Raw genomic sequence first — 24000 nt, forward strand, 5'->3', positions numbered from 1 at the left:
GTGTGTGTGTGTGTGTGTGTGTGTGTGTGTGTGTGTGTGTGTGCGTGTGTGTGTGTGTGTGTGTGTGTGTGTGTGATTGCTTCCCCTCAGGATAAAGGTTCTTATCCAAACATATTTGAGAGCTGTTTGGCAGCAATTTCTGAAGGAAAACAAAGCTGAGGAGACCTGCAGGAAAATAAAACTAATGACTTTGAAGAGTCTAAAACTCCCTCTCTCTCTTTCTCTCTCTTTCTCCCAAATTCTCTCTTTCTCACCTCCCCTGCCTTTCTTTCTCCCCATCACCCCCCCCCCCCCCACTGCCTCCCTCTCTCTCCCTCTCTCTATCTCTCTCCCGCCCCTCTCTCTATTTCTCTCTCTCTCTCTCTCTCTCTCTCTCTCTCTCTCTCCTCTCTCTATCTATCCCCCCTCTCTCTCCCCCTCTCTCCTTCTCCCTCCCCTCTCCTTCTCCCTCTCTCTCCCATTCTCCTGTCTCTCTCTCCCCCCTCTCGCCCCTCTCCCTCCCCCCTCTCTCTCTCTCCCTCCCCCCCTCCGTTGTGTGCCGCTAAAACATTGAGTGTCGTTGCCAATTAAAAGACCTCTGCGACAGGTCCTGCATTATTATTATTATATACTCTCTCACTCTCCCCCTCTCTCCCTTCTCCATCTCTCTCTTCCCCCCTCTCTCTTTCTCTCCTCCCCCTATCTCTCCCGTCTCTCTCTCCCACTCTCTCCCTTCTCACTCTCTCTCTCCCCCCTCTCACTTTCTCTCCTCCCCCCCTCTCTCTCTCTATAGCACTCTATAGTCTCTCCATGCATGGCGGTCAGGAGGTCCTTGGTGTCTGCCGTCGGGGTCTCTGTGGCTCCCAGCCTGGAGCTGATGGAGCAGGACTCTAAAGACTCTGCCCAGAGTCCCAGCAGTGTGACCACCTCCTCCAGCACCGAAACACAACCCGAATACAAGGTACCATGGAGGGAGGAGGGAGGGAGGGGGGAGGGAGGGAGGGAGGGAGGAGGGAGGGAGGAGAGGGACAACGGGAGTGAGAGATTGAGGGAGAAAAGGGAGGGAGAGAGATAGTGTTTGTTTGTTTTATCTTGCAAACTTTACTTTTTTTGTTCTTTTCTGGATCGTTTTTTGTTGATTTTTGATTGTTGATTTATTTTTTTGTTTGTTATATTTTGAAAACTTTAACTTTTTTGAATTTGTTTTTTGAATTAGGGGTAGGTTGCTCTATAAGCCTTCGGCTTCAAACCTATCCTTTTCGTTTGTTTATTTGTGAAAATTTTCGAAAAAAATTTTTGTTTATTTATTTGTAAACATGAGAAATAAAATAATTCATTCATTCATTCATTCATTCATTCATTCATTCAGTGGTAATCTAAGGATTCTGCTCAGAGTAGCAGCACTAGGGATGGGCAAAGGTTTTGTTTAACTTTGTCACATATAAGGTACATTATAGTGAAATGCTTGGTTCTGTATGAGCCTCCTGAGATTGTGCTTCATACAGTAAAAAAAAGAAAAAAGAAAAAAAATACATGTAAAAAAAAAAAAGTACTAATCGATAGTCACTGGGAACTATTTGATTACTAATCAAAAATCGCGGGTGGTGTGGGTGGTTGGACAGCTTTTCTTTCCACATTTTAAGGCGGGCTTCAGATGGTGTTGTCTCCAGGTGGAGCACTGCTGGTCAGTGTTTGCTTGGTCCTTTCAGTTCATAACGACCATCATCTGCACAGCTGGGGCCAGTGTGTGGTATGCGCAAATCTCGCGGCTTCTCGCCTGAAACCTTTATTATTGCCAGGTCAAAGGTAAACACGACCATGTTTCTTCACAAAGCCATCGGGGGGGGGGGGGGGGGGGGGGGGGGTTATGACTGCGATCAATACAAAAGCATGTTTTATGACTGGGATTTCGGTAAAATATATGTAAAATAGACATTACCTTTGTCAGACGGTACACGGCCATATGTTTCTTTTATTTTAAATTTTTTTTCCCATTTTTCAATTTTTTCTCCCGTCCCCAATTTCGCATTGTCCAATTCTACCCTCCCCTGTCTCGAACGTTGTTAGGCATGCCTCCCACAAGCCGGCTGCAATGTGGACGAAGCCTTGCATCACGTGTCCCCTCCGGCAGCCGTCGCATCTTTTCACCTGCACAGCGCAATATCTCAGCGTCTTCCCGTCTTCAAGTCATTCAGTAGGTTTTGTGATCTGCACGGCCTCAGCCAGCTAATCACCCAACCCACACGTGTATGTGAATCAACTCAGACTACCATTGACCTCATTCTGACCTCCGACAAGTCCAAGATCTCCAATAAAGGGGTTATAGCATGCGGGTTAAGTGATCATTATATGATATTCTGTACCCGAAAAAAACTAAAACAAAAGGCTGGCTGCCACAAAACAGTCACATCTAGAGACCTCAAAACCTACTCTAGCGAGGCCTTCAACCTTGAACTGGAGAGTCTGGACTGGTCAGATGAACTCAAATGGTACACTGGTTGAAGAAACATGGCTTGGTTTCAAAACCAAATTCTCAACAATACTAAACGACATGGCCCCCCCTAAGAACCACCAGGGTAAAAAATCGCGCTGAGCCGTGGATGCACTCCGAAATACTGGCCGCTATGAAAAACCAGAGACAAAAAAATGCTCTGAGTTTCGTAAAAGTCAGTCAAAGCTTACTAAAAGCAACGAGCAGTGAACTCCAAGCCACGTGACTGAACTCAAACTAGAAAGAAACAGACTAAGAAATGACGTAAACTCCATGATCAAAACTGCAAAAAGGAATTTCATCAATGACAAAACTGAGGAAAACAAAAACAAACCACGTGAACTTTGGAAATTACTCAATAATCAACTAGGATGCAGTAAAAAACTTAAAACCAGATTCTCAAACATAAACATAAAAACGGACAACACGCTCATCACAGACAAGCTGGATGTAGCCAATTACTTAAACATTTTCTTCACAAACATAGCCACAACACTGGTAAACAAACTACCCTCCCACTCAGGGCTTTATGGGGTAGAACACATAGTAGCTTACTACAAAAACCTAGGGGTCCGCAAGGACGACTTCAAGCTGGAAATGGTAACAACAGATGAGGTACTCAATAAACTGAGCGCCCTCCAACCTAACAAGGCCACTGGCCATGACAACATCCCCTCCAAATTCCTCAGAGACTCAGCAGCCGCCATCACCCCAATCATCACACACATAATAAACCTCTCCATAAAACAGGGACACGTCCCCAAGGACTTCAAAATTGCGAGGGTGACCCCTCTGCACAAAAAGGGCAGCAAATTAGACCCAGGCAACTACCGCCCTGTTTCTATTCTCACCTCCATCTCGAAAGTCATGGAAAAAATAGTCTACGAACAGGTCGAAAAGTACCTAGCGGAAAAAAATCTAATCTACGAATTCCAATCTGGCTTCAGAACATCCCACTCCACTGACACATGCCTTCTCTATTTGAATGACCACATCAAACAAGAGGTGGACGCAGGCAAATACTGCGGCATGGTCATGCTGGACCTACAAAAGGCCTTTGACACGGTCAATCACTCCATTCTGATTGACAAGCTAAAAGCAATTGGTTTTGATAGTCTATCAGTGAGCTGGATGCAATCCTACCTTGAGGGGAGGGAACAGATGGTGGAGGTAAACGGTACCCTATCCCCCCCCCCCTCACAGTGAGCTGTGGTGTTCCACAAGGAAGCATACTAGGACCGCTACTGTTCCTAATTTATGCAAATGACATGTCGTCAGCTTGTGACTGCAACTTGTTCCTGTTTGCGGACGACTCAGCCCTGCTGGTCTCTGACAAGAACAAGTTACAGGTTGAAAAAACCCTCAGCTCTGAACTAGGCAGAATCTGCATATGGCTCGCTGATAACAAACTATCATTACACATGGGCAAAACAGAGTCCATTCTCTTCGGTTCAAATAACAAACTCAGCAAGACCGACGGCTTCTCAGTTACAGTGGGTGACAATATTGTCACAAGGAAAGATGAAATTACCTACCTGGGTTCCATCCTAGAGGCTAATCTCTCCTGTGACAAAATGGCATCCAATGTAATAAAAAAAGTCAACCAACGAACTCGATTCTTGTACCGGATCTCCTCTCTGGTAAACAAGAATACCCTGAAGACTCTGGCAGGAGCACTCATTCAGGGGTACTACGACTATGCTTGCACCTCATGGTACCAAAGCACCTCAAAGGCGCTAAAAACAAAATTACAAACATCTCAAAACAAACTGGTCAGACTACTGCTTGACCTTACTCCTAGAACCCACCTCACCCCTGCCCACTTTGACAACCTAGGATGGCTTAGAGTAGACGACAGAGTACAGCAACTTGCAATGGGCCTGGTCTACAAGATACACTACACGACCAAGGTACCCATGTACATGTCAAAATACTTCCCAAAGGTCAGTGAATACCACGATCACAACACCAGAGGGAGCTCCACAAATCATGTTAAACCCAGATTCGGCTCAAATAAGGGACTAAACACGTTTCGCAATTATGCTACATCAATGTGGAACGCCCTACCCAAAGCTGTAAAGGAATGTGGATCACTACCCACTTTCAAAACCTCTCTCAAGGGACACCTACGGGAGACTGCAATTCAACACTGGCCCCTGTAAATATCCTAACCCAACCCCCTCCAATGTACAGTCATTTACCTAGTATGGTTTTGTCAATAGTCCAATGTACAATTTTGTTTGTTTGTACAGTGTCTCCCCCCCCCCCCCCCAATGTACAGTTTTACTTGTTTATACAGTGTGCCCCCCCCCCCCCCAACCACCTCCAATGTAAATTACCCAGTATGGTTGTCAATATCCCAATGTACCCAACCCCCCCCACCCAACCTCCTCCAATGTACAGTTTCTACGTCAAATGTATATACTCCCTTTTCTTGACTCCTTCTGTATCACAAACAGTACTGTATTTGCAAATCTGGTATGTCATAAATGTATAGATGTAGCAGTACTGACTATCTGTATGTCATGTATGTCATATATGTCCTGATGAATTGAAAATGGGGGACCCTGATGTAAACAAGACGAAAGTCTTTCTCTGGTCTGCATCCCCTTAACAATTGTGTGTATTGAGCTGTACTGTATTGTACCCATTCTGCAATCTGTTAATAAAGTTTTCAATCAATCAATCAATCAAGCGGCAAGGGTCTGCGTGGGAGGGACACGCCGCCCCCGTTGCTTCCTGATTCTACTGCGCAGGCGCACCAACCGACCTGTAGGAGTCGCTGTCCACAACGTCCGATCCCCACCCACCAGCTTTCCACCCCCTAATACTGCCAATTGTATTAGTATGAATGACCAGCCAAGCTGGTAGCAACGCAGAGAGCTGGGCTCAAACCCAGCATCTCCTGCGTTGGTGGCGAGCGCCTTGCCCACTGCGCCACCTAGCCGCCCGACCATATGTTTCTTAACAAAGCCAGGGAGGGGGGTCGTTTTGCAGGTTCCAGCCACACTCACACAGGTCCGCACGAGTGTTTTGAATAAGAAAATAGAAGAAAAGGAACCAGAAACGAGATATCTCGTTTTTGGCGCTCAACCGCTGGCTTTCAGAAACGAGATATCTCGTGATTGCCGCTCAATGAGTTAAGGTGAGACACCCCAGGTGAATAGGCAAAAAAAATATTTGAATAGATATCACTATGAAACTTTCCCAGTGTGTTATGTACATAACAACTTAGAAAAAATGTATTGCAAGTTTTCTGAGATCTTATGTTTATATATGCAAAATAGGCATTACCTCATTAAATATGCACTAATTTGCATATGACGTTTGGGTATAAATACCAACATTGGATGATGCTCGATTTTTTTAAATTGTTTCATTATGTTGACACATAACACAGTGAACTTTGTACAAGGGGGATTGTGGATATGTCTTTTTATCATCCCATAAATCAGGAAATGCTGTTTTTTGGTCTAAATGTAGATTGGTATCACGCCATAAATCCATCTCTACAGAATGTATGAATTAATGTTGAATGAATTAATGTAAATCTTTTTCTAATGTCGCCAATAGTAAAGACCCTAACCCTGTCAAAGTAGTACAGGGTATTTACTATGTGTACTTAAAGATGACAAAGCTCCATAACAAAGTTGATGGATCTTCAAAGGTATTTTGCTTTTGTGTGCTTTTGTGCGCTGGCATTCGTGCATGTTTACACATTCAAATGGCATAGAAGTAAGTCAATAGAGCGGAGCCTCCTTCAAGAGGGTCAGACTCCACGGCAGAGCTGAGTGGATTTCATGGTGTGTTGAGCTGCTACGGCTTGTGATCCACTGGTGGTTGTATGTCACCACAGACACATAGCACCTGGTTGTAAAGACTCATAGAAAAGGAGAAGGAAAGAGAAGAGAGACAAAGAAAGAAAGAAAGAAAGAAAGAAAGAAAGAAAGAAAGAAAGAAAGAAAGAAAGAAAGAAAGAAAGAAAGAAAGAAAGAAAGAAAGAAAGAAAGAAAGAAAGAGAGAAAGAAAGAGAGAAAGAGAGAAAGAGAGAAAGAAAGAAAGAACGAAAGGAGAGAAAAGCTAATTACAGCATAATTTGCCTGCTGTCATATTATATTGTTCTTTAATTTCTTTTACTTTCAGTGAAATCAGCAGTGTCATAAAACCAATACCTTGCTTTGTTGTGTTAACTTTTGCCCTAACGAAAAAGTATCATTATCCTGGTATTTTTACGAAAAAGTATCCTGGTATTTATGAAAAAGTATGGTATTTACAAAAAGGTATGTTGGAATGGCTTTGGTTTGGAGTCACTACTATGATGATAGTGATGGAAAATACGATGATATTATGGTTTAAATTGGATTATACCATTATATTATTATGTACGTGCAGAAGTTGTACTGTACACATTAATAATGTCTTGTCTTGCATGCTGTCTTTTATACTGCTCCATTGTTTATTATGGCCTGTGACACATTGCCGCCACCAACCAGTGGGAAACGCATTAGTTTTACTTTCAACACACTTGTAAATGTAATCAAATTTGTCACACATTCCAGCTAAGACGCAAAAATACACGATGTGATTTATTCCAGGTTTGCCGCCGTCATAGTCGATACATAGGAAAAAAGCCAGAATGACGAGCGTGAACACAAACTTAAGGAGAGGCTTATGTTCGTTTTATTGCCAACAAAGTCTTGCCAAGGGTTTTGTAAGATGATATTGTTGTACTACAGTGGCACTCGGTATCACGTTACCCCTCCTCCTGTTCCCTCTCTGTATTTCCTCCTCCTCCCTCTGTATCTCCTCCTTCAAGGCTCTTGTTATTGGCAAACTAGTTTGAAAGAAATCCACATCTTTCAATTTTTTTTATATTAATTAATTCATTTGTTCTCCTCTTTCTCTCTCTTTTCTATCCTTCTCTCTCCACCTCACTCTCACTCTCTCCACCTTTTTGTATCCACCTCCCTCTCTCCATCTCACTCTCTCCCTCTCTCTCCACCTTACTCTCTTCACCTCACTCCCCCCTTTCTCTCTCCATCTCACTCCCTCTCTCTCTCCACCTCACTCTCTCTTCACCTCACTCTCTCCACCTCTCGCTCCACTCTCACTCTCTCCACCACCCTGTCTCCACCTCCCTCTCTCTCCATCTCACTCTCTGTCCTCTCTCTCCACCTCACTCTATCTTCACCTCACTCTCTCCCCCCCTCTCTCACCACCTCTCTGTCTCAACCTCACTCTCTCTCCACCTTTCTGTCTCCACCTCCCTCTCTCTCCATCTCACTCTCTGTCCTCTCTCTCCACCTCACTCTCTCCACCTCACTCTCTCCCCCCTCTCTCTCCACCTCTCTGTCTCCATCTCACTCTCTCTCCTCTCTCTCTCCACCTCACTCTCTCTTCACCTCACTCTCCACCTCTCTGTCTCCACCTCCCTCTTTCCATCTCACTCTCTCATCTCTCCACCTCACTCTCTCTTCACCTCACTATATCCCCCATCTCTCTCCATCTCACTCTCTGTCCTCTTTCTGCCTCCACCCCACTCTCACTCTCTACCTTTCTGTATCTACCTCCCTCTCTCGCTCCACCTCACTCACTCTCCACCTTTCTGTCTCCACCTCCCTCTCTCCATCTCACTCTCCCTCTCTCGCTCCACCTCACTCTCACTCTCTCTCTCTCTCCACCTTTCTGTCTCCACCTCCCTCTCTCTCCATCTCACTCTCTCCCTCTCTCTCGCTCCACCTCACTCTCACTCTCTATCTCCACCTTTCTGTCTCCACCTCCCTCTCTCCATCTCCCTCTCTCTCTCCACCTCACTCTCTATTCACTTCACTCTCTCCACCTCACTCTTCCTCTCTCCACCTCTCTCTCTCTCTCTCGCTCCCCCCCCCCCCCCCTTCCCTCCCTCCTTTCCCATCTGCAGGACAACAAGGGTTTTGGCATTGGTGAACTGGTGTGGGGGAAGATCAAAGGTTTCTCCTGGTGGCCTGGCATGGTGGTGACGTGGCGCGCTACTGGCAAACGCCAGGCGACTCACGGCATGAGGTGGCTGCAGTGGTTTGGAGACGGCAAATTCTCTGAGGTGAGGACGGAGGAAGGGATGGAGGGAAGGGTTGGGGGGCTGGATGAAGTGATGGATGGATAATGGACGGATGGATGGATAGGTGGGAGAGCGATAGAGAGAGAAGGGAGAATGAGAATGTGGGGACAAGGGAGAATATCAAGCCCGTTACATGAGGACCTGGTGCAGTTTATTTAAAGGAAACCTTCAGACTGGTATTCTTAATCTGGACCCATTATTAACCTCTTAAGCCTGAGCGGTCCGGTGGTGGACCGCAAATGACATCACGCAATAAATCCATCTCTGTATGCATTAATGTTGCGTTTTTTTTCTTCTCAAATGTCTGGTCATTTTTAGCATGGTGTTATTCACCGTCAAAGATTAATTATTTTGGTGGGCATATTCTCCTTTGGTTCATCGCAATTTACTCAAGCCTAGTAAGTTAACAGACACAATATTTCTGACACTGGGAATACATTCCCTGAGATCCACAGATGTCCCTAGATACCAAGAACATGCAAATGGACCTTGTACAAGTGGAGCAATCTTCCATTTACTACTATTTTTAGGTGGATTTTCCGAAAATAGGGCTTAAGAGGTTAATAAGTCATGGGAGGAAGTTTGCATTGCCAGTGAGGTCATAGATAGGGTGACAGGATGGCCTAGTGGGGGGTGTTTTACACATTATGGTAACCTCAATGCCAACATGACCTTGGCACTGAACCATCCCCCCCCCCAACTGCACTGCAGGCGCGACCCTGTACTTTTGATACCTCTGAAGAAGCTTCCTCTGTCTTATGTTATTGGTGTCTATTTTATTCTATATTCTTCTCTTATCTCTCTCTCTCATTCTCTCTCTCTCTCCCTCTCCAGGTGTCAGCAGATAAGCTGGATTCTATTACAGCCTTCCCTAAGTTCTTTAATCAGGCTTCCTACACCAAGCTTGCTTCCTACCGACGGGCCATCTTCCAGGCGCTGGAGGTGAGTTTCCACTTCGTTCATGAAATGTTGTCAGTGTAATGTGCATCATACGCAAAGCTACACAGGTATATATAGTCTTACACACAATGACTGAATGTAAATGTACACACGGGCGTACGTAGGGCTGGGCGATATGACCAAAAACGTTATCGCGATAAAATTATAAAATTATTTTCATATAATTCGATATCGATAATTATCGTCGATATAATGTCCGTCAAGTTTAATTAACTTCTTATGCTGCTGCGAATGTCTCAAGTCGAGTTGATGTCGTCATCAGTCTGCGCACGTTAGCCGACAAGCGGAGTATCTCATGACAATAAATATGACACTAAAATACTCTCTTCCGCCACAATATATTGAAACGACGTCCACTGTATATCCCACACTACCATAAACGTGGCCTCAGAATTCAAAACACACACATACTCGGCACGTAAATATATAAAAACAGCGACGTGCAAGCTAGTTAACCTAGCCAGCCTGTTGGTTCTAAGCGGAGTATTCCATGACAATGTGCTAAATATGACACTAAAATACTCTCTTCCGCCACAATATATTGAAACGGCGTCCACTGTATATCCCACACTACCATAAACGTGGCCTCAGAATTCAAAACACACACATACTCGGCACGTAAATATATAAAACAATGCCGTGGAAGCTAATTAGCCTAGCAAGCCTTGTTGAGTGAGTCCTACCTCCTTCCGGGTCTCGGCCATCTCCTTCACTGATTGGTTGTTAGCTGTTGTGCGTAAGTACGTCATCACGTAACGCTGGTTGTTGTTAGTGAGTGTGTTGAGCCGAGGCTGAATGGAGGAGATACTATTGGAACGGAGCCAAGCTTGGAAAATCGATATATCGAAACTTTGCGACCACGTTTCATGTTTATTTCGAGGAAATAATTTATCGCGATAGTTATCGTTATCGTTTTATCGCCCAGCCCTAGGCGTACGTTATGTTTGTATTCGTTTTATTTTGTATTCTACTTTGGCAATATGTAACAGAAGTATTTCACACCAGTGAAGTTTATGGAATGAAGACAAATCTAATTGAGAGAGAGAGAGAGAGAGAGAGAGAGAGAGAGAGAGAGAGAGAGAGAGAGAGAGAGAGAGAGAGAGAGAGAGTTGACAGGGTATTCTATTCCAAGCTAGTATCAGGGCAGCCTTCCAAGCGCTGGAGGTGAGTTGCTCAAATCCCGGCGGGATCAATTAGTCAGGGCTGGGTTTCCTTGATCACCAAACATTCCAATATCCCAGTGTACCCAACCCCCCCCCACCCAACCTCCTCCAATGTACAGTTTCTACGTCAAATGTATATACTCCCTTTTCTTGACTCCTTCTGTATCACAAACAGTACTGTATTTGCAAATCTGGTATGTCATAAATGTATAGATGTAGCAGTACTGACTATCTGTATGTCATGTATGTCATATATGTCCTGATGAATTGAAAATGGGGGACCCTGATGTAAACAAGACGAAAGTCTTTCTCTGGTCTGCATCCCCTTAACAATTGTGTGTATTGAGCTGTACTGTATTGTACCCATTCTGCAATCTGTTAATAAAGTTTTCAATCAATCAATCAATCCCAGTTTCGATTGTACTTCTAACGTTCTACGGAGGTTTCTGAGGATCACTGGTGTTTGTATGTCACCACAGAACATCTGCTTGTAAAGGTTTGTACTGACATGTCCCAGCACTCCCAAGAAAAGGATTGATTGATTGATTGATTGATTGATTGATTGATTGATTGATTGATTGATTGATTGATTGATTGAACATTTTATTAACAGATTGCAGAATGGGTACAATACAGTACGGCTCAATACACACAATTGTTAAGGGGATGCAGACGAGAGAAAGACTTTCGTCTTGTTTACATCAGGGTCCCCCATTTTCAATTCATAATGAATTGTAAGTGAGGGTGCAATTAGCACCGTGCAATCCATTCTTTGTGGATCTAGCCCTTGGTGTGTCACATTTTCACTTTTTTCCCCCTTCCCTCAACCACTCGCCCTCTCGCTCAGAGGAACAGAAGGCCTTATCATAATACTATGGAGGGCTCACTTAAAGCAAGTCAGGGGGGGAAAAAGGGGACATAACTAGTTCGTCTGCTCACAAACAGGGGATCATGTAACACAGCCTGTTCATTATGTAGGTTCTGGACAGACATTTACGCATGGCTTTTATTTACATTCATCATTTATCATTCATCATTTGCATAGGCTAATTCGGACAAGCACTGCGTGTTACTCAAGATAGTATGCTAGCCTACATGTAACATTATCAAATAGTATCAAAGAGGGAGGGAGAGAGGAGGGAGAGAGGAGGGGAACAGAATGGAGAAGGAGTTCCCAGTAGAGGTGTGCTACGGATCGGAGAATTGTTGTGAAAACATGTCAAGCAGTTTCTCTGCCAAAGGACATAATAGTTCACTGGAAGTGTGAGTGTGAGTGTGAGTGTGAGTGTGAGTGTGAGTGTGAGTGTGAGTGTGTGTGTGTGTGTGTGTGTGTGTGTGTGTGTGTGTGTGTGTGTGTGTGTGTGTGTGTGTGTGTGTGTGTGTGTGTGTTTGCCAGCCAGCTGCCCACTAAAATAAGCACAGATGCTCTTCTAAAAGGGATCCCCCTGTACTTACTTTCACAGTCACTCACTCAGTATGAGAGTTTGTACCAGACAGGCACGCAGACTAACAGCTGGCAAGTGGCTGAGCCCAGAAAAACACACAGAGAGACAGATGGACAATATGGTTGTCCCCAAACTGAAGAATTTTTAATCCACTAATAATCAACTTCCTTGAGTAATTGATTGGCCTATTATCTCAACAAATTTGTAAAATTTCTTTCCCCACACTTACACTGATCATGTAAAATAATATCTTTTTCATCAAATGTTAATTAACTCTCTAAAGCCCATGCGACACTAGACATGTTCGATATGTGTTCGAGTATCGATAAGAACCGAACGTTGCTAGCTGGCGGAGCCATAGATATTATGGCTGGAGCTGCGCTTGGGCGAAAATCAGACTTGCCACAGGATTTTCAAAATAGAGTATCGATATGAACCGAATGCCTATCGCACCAGTGCTACTGAAGTAAATCCATTCATCGCACAGACCGTGCAACAAATATTTCGCACTGTACAGCCCTGCTAACAGGGATTAGCCGGGTCCCGTTGTAGCTATGCCACGCTTTAAAGATAGGAGTGCATCACCTTGTTTGTAGAGCTATATCTATATTCTATATTATAGCTATGGAGACAATACTATGGTCATTTGACAGTGACTTTCTTCCGTCCAAGATGCAAAAAAGAGAGAATTTTTCCATGCATACGTTCGCGCGTTATCCCGTGGGGGAATATAATTATAATTTCAGAGTGATCCGCAACGTGAATTCTACTATAAGCGTTAGGCTTGGGCGGTATGACGGTATTACGGTATACCAGGATATTTCGAAATCCCGCCGGTATGATTCTCAATACCGTGACGTCACAGACTGCTATTACACTGACACGGAGTAACTGGCTATCGTCCTGGGAGCTAACGTTAGTAGTACTAGGCTGGTGCGGGCTAACTGGCTATCGTTCTGGGAGCTAACGTTAGTAGTACTAGGCTGGTGCGGGCTAACTGGCTATCGTTCTGGGAGCTAACGTTAGTAGTACTAGGCTGGTGCGGGCTAACTGGCTATCGTCCTGGGAGCTAACGTTAGTAGTACTAGGCTGGTGTGGGCTAACTGGCTATCGTTCCGTGATTTGTTTACTTGGTAACACGGGTTGCTAAGGAATTTAGGTTTGAGGTTGAAGAAAGTGCACTTTTAGGTTGAAAGAACGGCCCTAATGTCAACGTGTTTCAATATAAGCGTTATGTATGGTGATAACGAGTATATTGTTTGTAACCAATAGTGTACTATGGCCTCTGTTTTGGAGGACTTTGTAGAGTCCCCATCAGTAGCACTGTTAGATCAGTGTACTAAGGAGCAATTGTTATTAATTGCTGATAAATATGAAATTGAGATACCTGATAAACTGAAGATGGCCTCCACATTGCCTGTGGTGCATTTTTCCTATTGCTAGGTTTTAGTGAGTTTTTCCTTACCTTCGCGTGGGGTATGTCTGGGAGTGTTGCATTTATTTAAAAAAATATTTGACCTTATGGTGTTCTTGTTTTGTTCTTGACTTATTGTGATGTTTCTTCTTGACTTGTTTAAAGAAGACGTGTACGGCCCATGGGGACATTAACGTGTGTTGTCGGGCCTTACAGATACATTTGATTTGATTTGATTTGGCTGTCAAAACCAGTTTAAAGGCAGGTTTGGTAGAGAAGGGTGGTGTTATCAAGCCAGCTGGGGGACCAACTCTCAGTTTTGAGCAACAGAAGGAACTTCTGCTATTGCAGAAGGACCTTATGCTGGTGGAGCAGAAACAGGAAGAAGTAAAGGAGAGACGAGAGTTGGCTTTAGAAGAAGTAAAGGAGAGACAAGAGCTGGCTTTAGAAGAATTAAAGCAGAAGACTGAGCTTGCCAGATTAGAACAGCAGCATATGAAGCTAGATCTATTCAGGGATGGTAGGATGTAGGGCTGTCTTAAATACTTCGAAGCTTCAAAGCTTCGTTCGATGGGCATGGGATTCGAATATGAAAATACAATTCGATTATTAAAAAAAATGATTTTTTTAAAATTTTAAAAATCTTTAGCAAAATCAACTCTGCCTCTCTTTGTTAATTACAACAAGCAATGCTGTTTGTTATTTAAGATGAGGTCGGACTCGGCACTGACAGATTTGTGTTCATTGTGCTGCTTTTATAAAGCCTCAAATGGCGGCTTACAATATTTCATGAAAGCAAAGTGTTTAGTTTGTCTAAGATTTAAAAAGGTTTAAACTTTACAGCACTGACAAAGTTGAACAAAGTGCTGTACAAGTCCCACAACATTAAAAAAAAATATATAAAAAAATAAGTATTACTTTTTTTTTATTACATTTTTTATTTCGAAGCTTCGAATTAAAAATCTAATCTCGGCCCCGAAGCTTCAAATTCCAAAAAAAATAAACCGGAGGTCAGCCCTAGTAGGATGCTCAGTTCAGAGGTCGCTGAGGTTACTGGTGATCCGTCTCGGTGAGCGGCCACCACGTTTGACCTTTGACCTCTGTGATCTGCGTTTGCTTCCCAAATTTAATGAGAAGGACACACAGACTGAGGTAATCTTGAAATATCTAGATGGGAATTTACCTCTTTCCGAATGCAGGCTGCATCCAATCCTCTGCATATATATATCGATCTCTCTGAGCTTTTAACCTATAGCCAATGAAATTCTAGAAATGGTCATGTGGGCTGGGAGGACCAATGGAACATTCCTATAGTTTCTCTCTATACTCTGGTGCGCTCTCTCGCAAAACGAGCCATCAGGCTAGAGGATAGAGAGGGGCGCTTGTCCCTGATTTTATAATAAAATGGCAAAAAGACATAAAGAGGTATAATAACAAGCATTGGAACTTGTTTTGGATGACCCAGATAATATAAATGAAAAGGACTCTGAGCCAGAATGCTAGGACAGTGATGATGACAATCAAGAGTAGATAGACAAGCAAACAGACACACAAGTAGAAAGACATACAGACGGGCAGACTCTCCACAGATCCACAGGTTGTGGAGAACTTGTTTTGACTTGGTCCTGTGTGTGAAATAACAGCAGCTGTCCTTTGACCTCAACCCACCAGTATTGTTTATCTTTCTTTCTTTTTTTTCTACTTTCTTTCATTCTTTCTTTCTTTCTCTTTCTTTCTTTCTTTCTTTCTTTCCTACTTTCTTTTTTTCTTTCTTTCTTTCACCTTTCTTTCTTGTCTGTCTTTTAATGGTCTATTCTATGGGTCCACCTGCCTTTTTGTGTGTGTGTGTTTGTGTGTGTCTATATGGTTGTGCGTGCACATGCCTGTGTTTGTGTGTCTGTGTTGTATGAAGACATTGTTTAAAGTGTTTTGTGTGATGGCTGCTTCATTACCATGCCCACCCTGGGGCCATGAAGGCTTGAAAGGTATCCGTGTTTCATTGAACCGGTGCTTCTCTCACAGGAGTCGTGTTGTCTGAAGTAGATAGCTAGCTAGCTAGCTAGCGGTCGGTTAACATCTCATTTGTGAGGGCGGCTAAGTGGCGCAGTGGGCAAGGCGCTTGCCACTAACGCAGGAGATGCTGGGTTCGAGCCCAGCTCTCGGCGTTGCTACCAGCTTGGCTGGTCGTTCATACTAACACAATTGGCAGTGTTAGGGGTCGGAAGTAGCAGCATGATTCTGGAAACATGCGTGTCCGCCTGCTAACATCGCTAATGTCTCGTTAGATTGGAATGAAGCTAACATTAATGTAGGTCTGTTACCGCTACGTTTTGACATCGACGTGATGAGACATTTTCAACACATCCCCTTTGATCAAATGTATGCCCTCGTTGGCAATGATAAATGTTCTCATTGGTTCATTGATAACATAACATAACGAAACATAAATGTTATAAATTCTTTTCACACTCCATTGGTTCACATGTTTTCCATACAGCCACAGGAGTATGATGTCAGTTCAACGAAACGCAGATACTTTCTAGCAACAAACCAACCCTGTCTTTCTGTTTTGTCTGCCTGGTTGTCTCTTGTCTTTGTCTCGGGCTTCATCTGTCTGGCGGGCCTACGCTCGTCTTTCAACCAGCTGTCTGTCTAAAGATAATCGTCTTTACCTTTCCTCTTCCTCTTTCTCATCGTTCACCCTTCAGTACTCGTCCGTCATCCTTCAGTCACACTGTAAAGGCCCAGTCAGTGAGCCGAACAGCAAGACGTGCTTTCATTCTTTAGTTAAACTCTTGACACAAGGATTAACAATAGACAAACGGGTAAATATGAGCTTAAAAGAGTTTTTATGGTTGTTTTGTGGCAGTAAACAGTTGTTTATGTTGGCAGTTGGCAATAAAACAGATCTATATTCCAGTTTACAATGGGTTAAGAAAGTTCCATGTAGTGTATTTTCCATCTACAGATCTAGAGATTCTATGTGAATATACCCCATATTGACATGCCCCAAAATATCACAGATTGTGGCTTTGACTATCGTACGGCGAACAGCGAACGTACAAGTAAAACACCTGTATGTATTCGCAACTGAAAGTGCCTCACCAAGAAGTGACCAATCTGAGAGAGAAAAAATACCTTTATTTAAAGCCTGTCATTAAATAATTGCATGTGCGATTTTAATACAAACAATCTCCACCAGGTGGCAGTTACACATTTCTTCTCTCTCTCACAGAGCAAAACACACCTGCAATATTTAACCAATACAGACTATTACACACTATTACACTGTTACACTAGCACACTATTTTACACTAGCACACAGTGCTACATGGTAAGGTGAATATATTTGTCAGGTTTGGTGGAAATCAAATCAGAGGATACACTCATTTGAGTATTGAACGTTTGGCCTGATGGCTACGCTAGAGGAAAGGCCATGGGGTCACCAACATCAAGAGGATTCTTCCTCTTGTGGTCATGAATGTGCACTGCAAATCTGAAAGAATTAGAACAAAAGGTATTTGAGATACATTCATTCTAAAATGTAAGGTTTGGCTTGATGGTGGCGCTAGAGGAAAGTTGCAAAAGAAGGGAGTAGGGACCGCACTCGGGGAATATCGTTGTTTTTATTTTTATATGCACAAGTTGTATAACGCACAAAACGCTTTCAGCCATCCGGCCTTCATCGGTGTCAGAGGAAAGGTCATGGGGTCAACGAAATCTATAGAGTTCGTCCTACATAAATGTGCACAACAAATATTAGACTGATTGGCCTTGTAGTTTGCGAGATATAGCTGCAGACGGAAAGACAGACAGACAGACGCAACCGATTACATGATCTCCCCAGGCCTGGTGGAGATAATAATGTGGACACCATTGGTTCCTTTGGGCCTGATGGCGCTGGGTTCAGGGGGCCAGCACCTACCAGACTGAGTTGGTTGACAGCGACAGCAAACAGAGCAGGCAGATAGTGTAACCCGACACTTCCTCAGAGCGAGGCAGACAACGAGCGAGTGAGAGGGAGAGAGAGAGATAGAGAGGGAGAGAGAGAGAGAGAGAGAGAGAGAGAGGAGCTTCTGTCGGGGAAACAAATCGCGCGAGGAAGCAGCAGTAGCACATACTCATTTACACACAACCTGGACCTCGCGGGGAAGCAGCAGTAGCACATACTAATTTACACACAACATGGACCTCGCGGGGAAGCAGCAGTAGCACATACTAATTTACACACAACATGGACCTCGCGAGGAAGCAGCAGTAGCACATACTCATTTACACACAACCTGGACCTCGCGGGGAAGCAGCAGTAGCCAGTGATGTACCTGAGCGCGTTCAATGAACGATCGTTCATGAACGCGTTCGTATTTTGGGCGAACTTGAACTGAACGTAATGTATATCCGCTAACTGAACGTAATTGAGAACGCGTTCATTCTCAGCCCTGTGTAACGGAGTTCAAAAGTGCGTTCATTCTCAGCACTCTATTATAACGGCGTTCAAAGATGTGCCAGATTTCATATGCATTTCAGCCGAAAACTCAGTTAAAACACACCGTAAACAGGCTACAAAAGTATGCGTAAAACCACCCGATCTGGCAACGCGCCTGCTGCGTCACCAGACAACACAACAAGCAGTGGAACAGAATCTGCGCGCAGAAGCCGAGAGCTGCAGCAGCACTCGCTCAGTCAGAGTCAGGCTCTACCTCTAGACGTCGGCGTATGCATTTAAAAGAGTTTACAATTCAAACTATTTGATAAACTTCTAATTTCAGCCCGGAAATGCATTCTGATAAACTGGATTAAGGATAAGCCTCCATTTTTACAAATGTGGTATAGAGAGATGAGATCTTCGGTGTGCTACCCCATGAAAGACACTGTGCAATGCATAGATGCAACGACGCTTCCTTTCAGGAGGTGTGGGCCCCACTATTAGACTATTTTCCTGCTGAAATGTCTCGGATCCTTCTAAAGGCCCAGTGCCCCATTGTATGGACAGACCTAGGATAGGAAAACATAAATATATGTATGTCTACATGTGAATGGGCTCGAGGCAAGTGCAATACTGCACAGTGCCTGTCTTGGTTTGCTTTCCTTTTTGCTTGTTTTTCTTTTTGTTTTGTTTTTGCTTGCTTATGGTGTGGATGATGGCATAGAGATGAACTGGAGGACGCCCCCCCCCCCCCCCCCCTTGTCCCAATGTGTGTTTTTGTAATGTAAGTAACTGTACGTGAAAAATCTATAATAAAAAAATAACTAAAAAGAACTAAATTAGTTCATTTTTGAAACCATGAACTTTAGTTCAACATTTTGAATTATGAACTATGAACTGAACTAGTTCATTTAAAAAATTGTGAACTGTGAACTGAACTAGTTCATGTAGAAAGTGAACTTTCCCAACACTGGCAGTAGCACACAGCCTGAAATCCAAAGTGAGAAAAATTTGGCTTTTGAGTACTTGATTAGAAATATAAAACAATGCTTTTTTTAAAATTTTTATAAAAGCTTACAGATGTCTTCAATAGACTCACATGAATTGTGTAAAGTTGCCCAAATAGTGCTAGGAATAGCAATGCATGTCCCCTTTAAATAAGACTCCCAACTTTGAAGGAGTCTTTCCAAGCTCTCTCTCTCTTTGTCTCTCTCTCTCTCTCCCTCCATCCCTCTCTCCCCCACAAATGCCTATTCTATATGCATATAATTTCACAATCTCACACTCTCTCTGTTCTCTATCTCTTCTGTCTCTTATCTCTCTCTTCTGTTTCTTACCCCTCTCTCTCTCTCTCTCTCTCTTTCCCTCCCTCCCTCTCTCAGATGGCCAGTATCCGGGCTGAGAAGACGTTTCCTGCCAGTGATTCAGACAGCCCAGATGAGCAGGTCAAACCCATGCTGGACTGGGCCAATGGTGGCTTCCTGCCCAAAGGAGAGGAGGGTCTCAAACCCACACACAACGCTGGTGGGTTCACTTTAGATTCTTTAGACACTTTAGAGCCAGCCCCACACACATCACCAGTCAGCTTACTTTAGATACATATGAATGAATGAAGGAATGAATGAATGAATGAATGAATGAATGAATGAATGAATGAATGAATGAATGAATGAATGAATGAAAAGTGAATGAATGAATGAATGAATACTTTAGATACATATGGAGCCAGCCCCACACACATCACCAGTCAGCTTACTGGCTAGCCACTAGCATGCTTGACTGTAGTTAGCACACTTACATTAACTCTGCTAGCTGGACAATGCTACGGTAATTGTATTTGATTTAATGTTTAATTTGATACAACACAGCATCAACTCCGAGTTGTAACGTTAGCTAGTTAGCGACTAGCATGCTATGTATCTTGGCATTGCTAACTAGAGTAAAATGGGTGTTTCTCATGGCTAGCTAGATAGCTACTTGGCTTCAACCATAATGTGTTGAGAGGGTCTATGACTGTAGTAGTAGTAGTACACAATCTACACATGTATTAAAAGCATCCCAACGGGTGATCGTTCTTTGTCCCTGGGTATGCAGGCCCCATGGGAGCTAGTCTAGTCTCTCCTGTCCAGACATAATATAGAATAATATCATCAGAATCGGAAAGGTCTTTATTGCCAAGTATACTTTACACATAGAAGAATTTGCGTTGGACGTTACTGGTGCGACATTAGCGGACAGACATTAACAGACAGATAATACAATAAACTGGTGGAGTAAAGTAAAATGAAATATGAGCTAAGTTAAGCACAATAGAATAATATATTTATGAAATAAAATATAGGCCTTGTTGATGAGGCTCACTGCAGAGGGGAAGAAACTGTTCTTGTGGCGTGAGGTTTTGGCCCTGATGGACCGCAGCCTCCTGCCAGAGGGGAGTGACTCAAACAGGTTGTGACCGGGGTGGTAGGGGTCGGCCACAATCTTACCTGCACGCTTCCGAGTTCTGGAGGCGTACAGGTCCTGGAGAGATGGCAGATTGCAGCCAATCACCTTTTCAGCATCATATAAATTAATTAAACCATGGTTGAACCAGTTTTACACTAGTGAAAAGTCTTGTCCTGTCAAATGTTAAATGCCTGAGCAGATTACCAACAGATAACTTTAGGTGACCTGTGACCGTGCCTGGTGCTGTGGTTTCAGGTCAAAAGCCTGATTACCATCTGTGGTGGAATGTTTGGCTTGTTTGGTCAAGCTGAGGCACTTGGAAGCAACAGAAAAACCATACAACTGCATCGCTTAAAAGATTTCAGAATGTCTTTGACCAGAATCAGCATCACTCAGTATACTACTAGACATGTATTCTAACTACGTCCTCATTTACATTGTGCGTTATCTACTGTATATCACTCAGTTTCATCTCCAATGTCTTATGATGGAGTTTATCACCTATGTTGCCGTGTTCAGGCAAACATTTGTTCTGTCTACGCTACAGAACCCACACACGGGAAGGCTGGGTGGTGTAGGCAGTAGGGGTGTAACGATGCGACCTCACAACGATTAATTTCGATTACGATTATTAAGGCAACGATTCAATGCATCATGAAATCTCTTCATTTGACCACGATTCTATTCGATTAGTTTTCTATCCGTTAATTCGCCAAACAAATTTTGAATACACAAATGTGGCTGGGGGAACTGATTCACTCAGCATGAATAGACTATAGGTCAATAAAAACAATACACACACAAAAAATAGATTTTTTTTTGTGTGTGACTAATTTAGATTATAATCGATTCTAACATAATCAAATCGATGCAGTTGAATCGTCACATTAGAATCGACATGTGCTCCTAAATAAAAAGAATTAGGACCACAGTTTATTATCAAACTATTTGTTACATGCATATTATACTGTGTGTGTGCATACTAAGGGACAAACATCTGTACCAAAATCACACATTGGCCCATGCCTACTAGACGCAAAGGATATCAGTTGTCAAGCTGCTTTTGTATGTTGTAGTGTTGTCACCATACCAACATTTTGACTTTGATACAGATACAGATAGGAAATGTAATGGAATATATTATTAGATGACAGAATACAGAAAATTCTTTATACAATTATGTTTTATTGCCCAAGCCAAGGCAATGCTGACTCCGGGAGTCGAGACCGCAGCCTCTTGCATTGGTGACGAGCGCAATTTCCGCTACGCCACCTGAACACCTATACAATTATTTAATTCATTATAATTTAAACGCTATTGAAACATAAATAATCAAAAATAATAAAAATGATTCTGTTACAGCTGCTGAACTATATACTATAGCTACTGTCCATCAATATCTTCCTTTTGAATGAAATAGGTTCAGGAGAGAGAAAGAGGGAGAGAGAACAAGACACACACACACACAGATAGACAGAGAGAGACACAGAGACTCTTAGCCCCCCCTTCCCTCACTGTGCCTCTGAGCGTTCCCAGTGATAGCTTACAGTAGTTAGCGTTAGCAGGTTAGCTTAGTTAGAGTTAGCAGATAACATTACAGTAGTTAAGGTTTTCAGCGCGACGTGAGTATACAGGAATGGCGAGGATGCAAAGCATGTTAGACCATTGGTACCGTTGTTGAGTTTTCGTTGCACATAGAAACAGCGTGACTCGCGAGATGAGTTGTTACAGAGCTGGGCTGCGCTGCTCTGTGTCTATTATGAAATGACAATTGCGCGTTGACACGCCCACTACGCAAAAGGATTACTCGCACACTGAGCTCCTAAATGATGTTTCCGGTTCACACAAATCTATTTTTAGGGGCAAATGCGAGTGAAATGCTGGCACTGTAGAGCCCTGTGTGTAGGGGTCTAAGCATTCGCCTACCACCACAGAGACCCGGGTTCAATTCCTGGGTACCGCCCGGTACCTCCGGCTTGGTCATTCCTCCCTACAAAGCCGGCGGGGTATGAGTCCTGGTCGTTGCGATAGCGACTCCTACTGGTCGGTCAGGGTTCCTGTTCAGCAGGGAGGGGATCTGGGGGGGAGGTAGTGTAAACCTCTGTGCGTGTTACGCTCTCCCAGTGAAACGCCTAGCTGTCAGGTGAAAAGAAGTGGCTGGCGACTCCAGATGTATCAGAGGAGGTGTGTGGTAGTCTGCACCCTCCCCAGATCGGTCAACGCAACAACCAGGAGGGAATTGGCATAATGACAAAATTGGAAACACACACATGTCACCAATGGGTATATACTGTAAATCAAAACTATTCTCGTCTTTCATAATCTGCGAGTTACTGACACAACATCTAATCCATCACTGCAACAGTACCGCTTGTTAATTACTCCTTAGAAGGTCTTCATCATACACAATGTCTTCCCTAGGATGTTCCACACCACTGCTTCAACGTGGTTCACCACATGTGCGGCAGGCAGTAGCCGAAAGGCAGAGATAAGCGAGCCTACAAGCCGAGCAACTTTACATTCCTGGGCTCTTTAGTTGGGAATTAGTTCAGTCCCATTAAACTTTTATTATCCCAGGGGGGAAATTCTTTTGGCAGCGAGAAAACACAATAAAAACAACAAAGACAAGACTAGAGGAACATGAAACATGAATCTAAAGGGAATGAAAGATCAACACGACCTCGTAAATTAAAATGGTGACGGCGGAGGCGACCATACAAGGTGCCAACCTGCTCATTGGGAGCAATTAGGGGTTAAGTGTCTTGCTCAAGGACACTCCGAAAACACGTCCTGGGAATCGAACCGGGAACCTTCCGATCACCAGACCACCGCTCTACCTCCTGAGCCACTGTAGCCCCCAAATTAACATTAGAATATGTGTGAATTGTTTATTGTTTATTGTTTAAAAGGATCTCCATTAGCTGCCACCTAAGTGGCGAGCTAGTCTTCCTGGGGTCCAGACAGAAAGACAACACAAAACATAACAATACATGAGATACATATGACAATCACAATTCACTTAATTAACCCTTTCACTGCCACACGACAGAAGGTTAACCTTCTGTTGTGTGGCAGTGAAAGGGTTAACCGGCTGTTGTGTGGCAGTGAAAGGGTTAACCTTCTGTGAATTGTCGCAGTGAAAGGGTTAGCCGTTTTGGTAGTGCGGCAGTGAAAGGGTTAACAATGATTAAAATTACTAAAAACAGTAAAACATTGTAGACATCATTATAAACATCATAATATTTTGCTCACATATTTAAGTAGTGCATTCTCAGGTGGTATTTGAAAGACACTTTGCTATTCAATTTACTTATGTTCAGTGGGCAGTTATTCCAATGATTGATGGCACGATAAACAACCGTCCTCTTTAAAGCATTTGATTTTGGACGTGGTAACATAATCTGTCCATCATCGGCTGACCTAGTAAAATAAGAATGAACCTGACTGCATCTGACAATTTGTTTGTATAAGAAAATAAGTTGAGACGAAAAGACAGTGTTCCTGAAAAATGTAACCCATCAAAGATCTAAAAACAATACACGATCACTGTTATCATAAGCCACGGTGCATGAGAATGCAA

The 24000-nt window shown here is 43.4% G+C and overlaps 1 protein-coding gene across 1 annotated transcript in view; it reads left to right on the plus strand.

Moving 5' to 3' along the window:
• dnmt3bb.1 (DNA (cytosine-5-)-methyltransferase 3 beta, duplicate b.1) overlaps nt 1-24000 on the plus strand; it is a gene marked incomplete at its 5' end in the record, with an annotated part of 68868 nt that overhangs the window by 9222 nt on the left and 35646 nt on the right. Inside the window, 4 exons of the mRNA XM_084333352.1 lie at nt 773-940; nt 8391-8549; nt 9402-9509; nt 19358-19499. Coding sequence (XP_084189478.1) covers nt 773-940; nt 8391-8549; nt 9402-9509; nt 19358-19499 — 577 coding nt within the window. The remainder of the gene's footprint in view (nt 1-772; nt 941-8390; nt 8550-9401; nt 9510-19357; nt 19500-24000) is intronic.

This window comes from Notolepis coatsorum, assembly GCF_963971535.1.
Source record: "Notolepis coatsorum genome assembly, chromosome: 17".
In the NCBI taxonomy this organism is placed as follows: Eukaryota; Metazoa; Chordata; class Actinopteri; order Aulopiformes; family Paralepididae; genus Notolepis; species Notolepis coatsorum.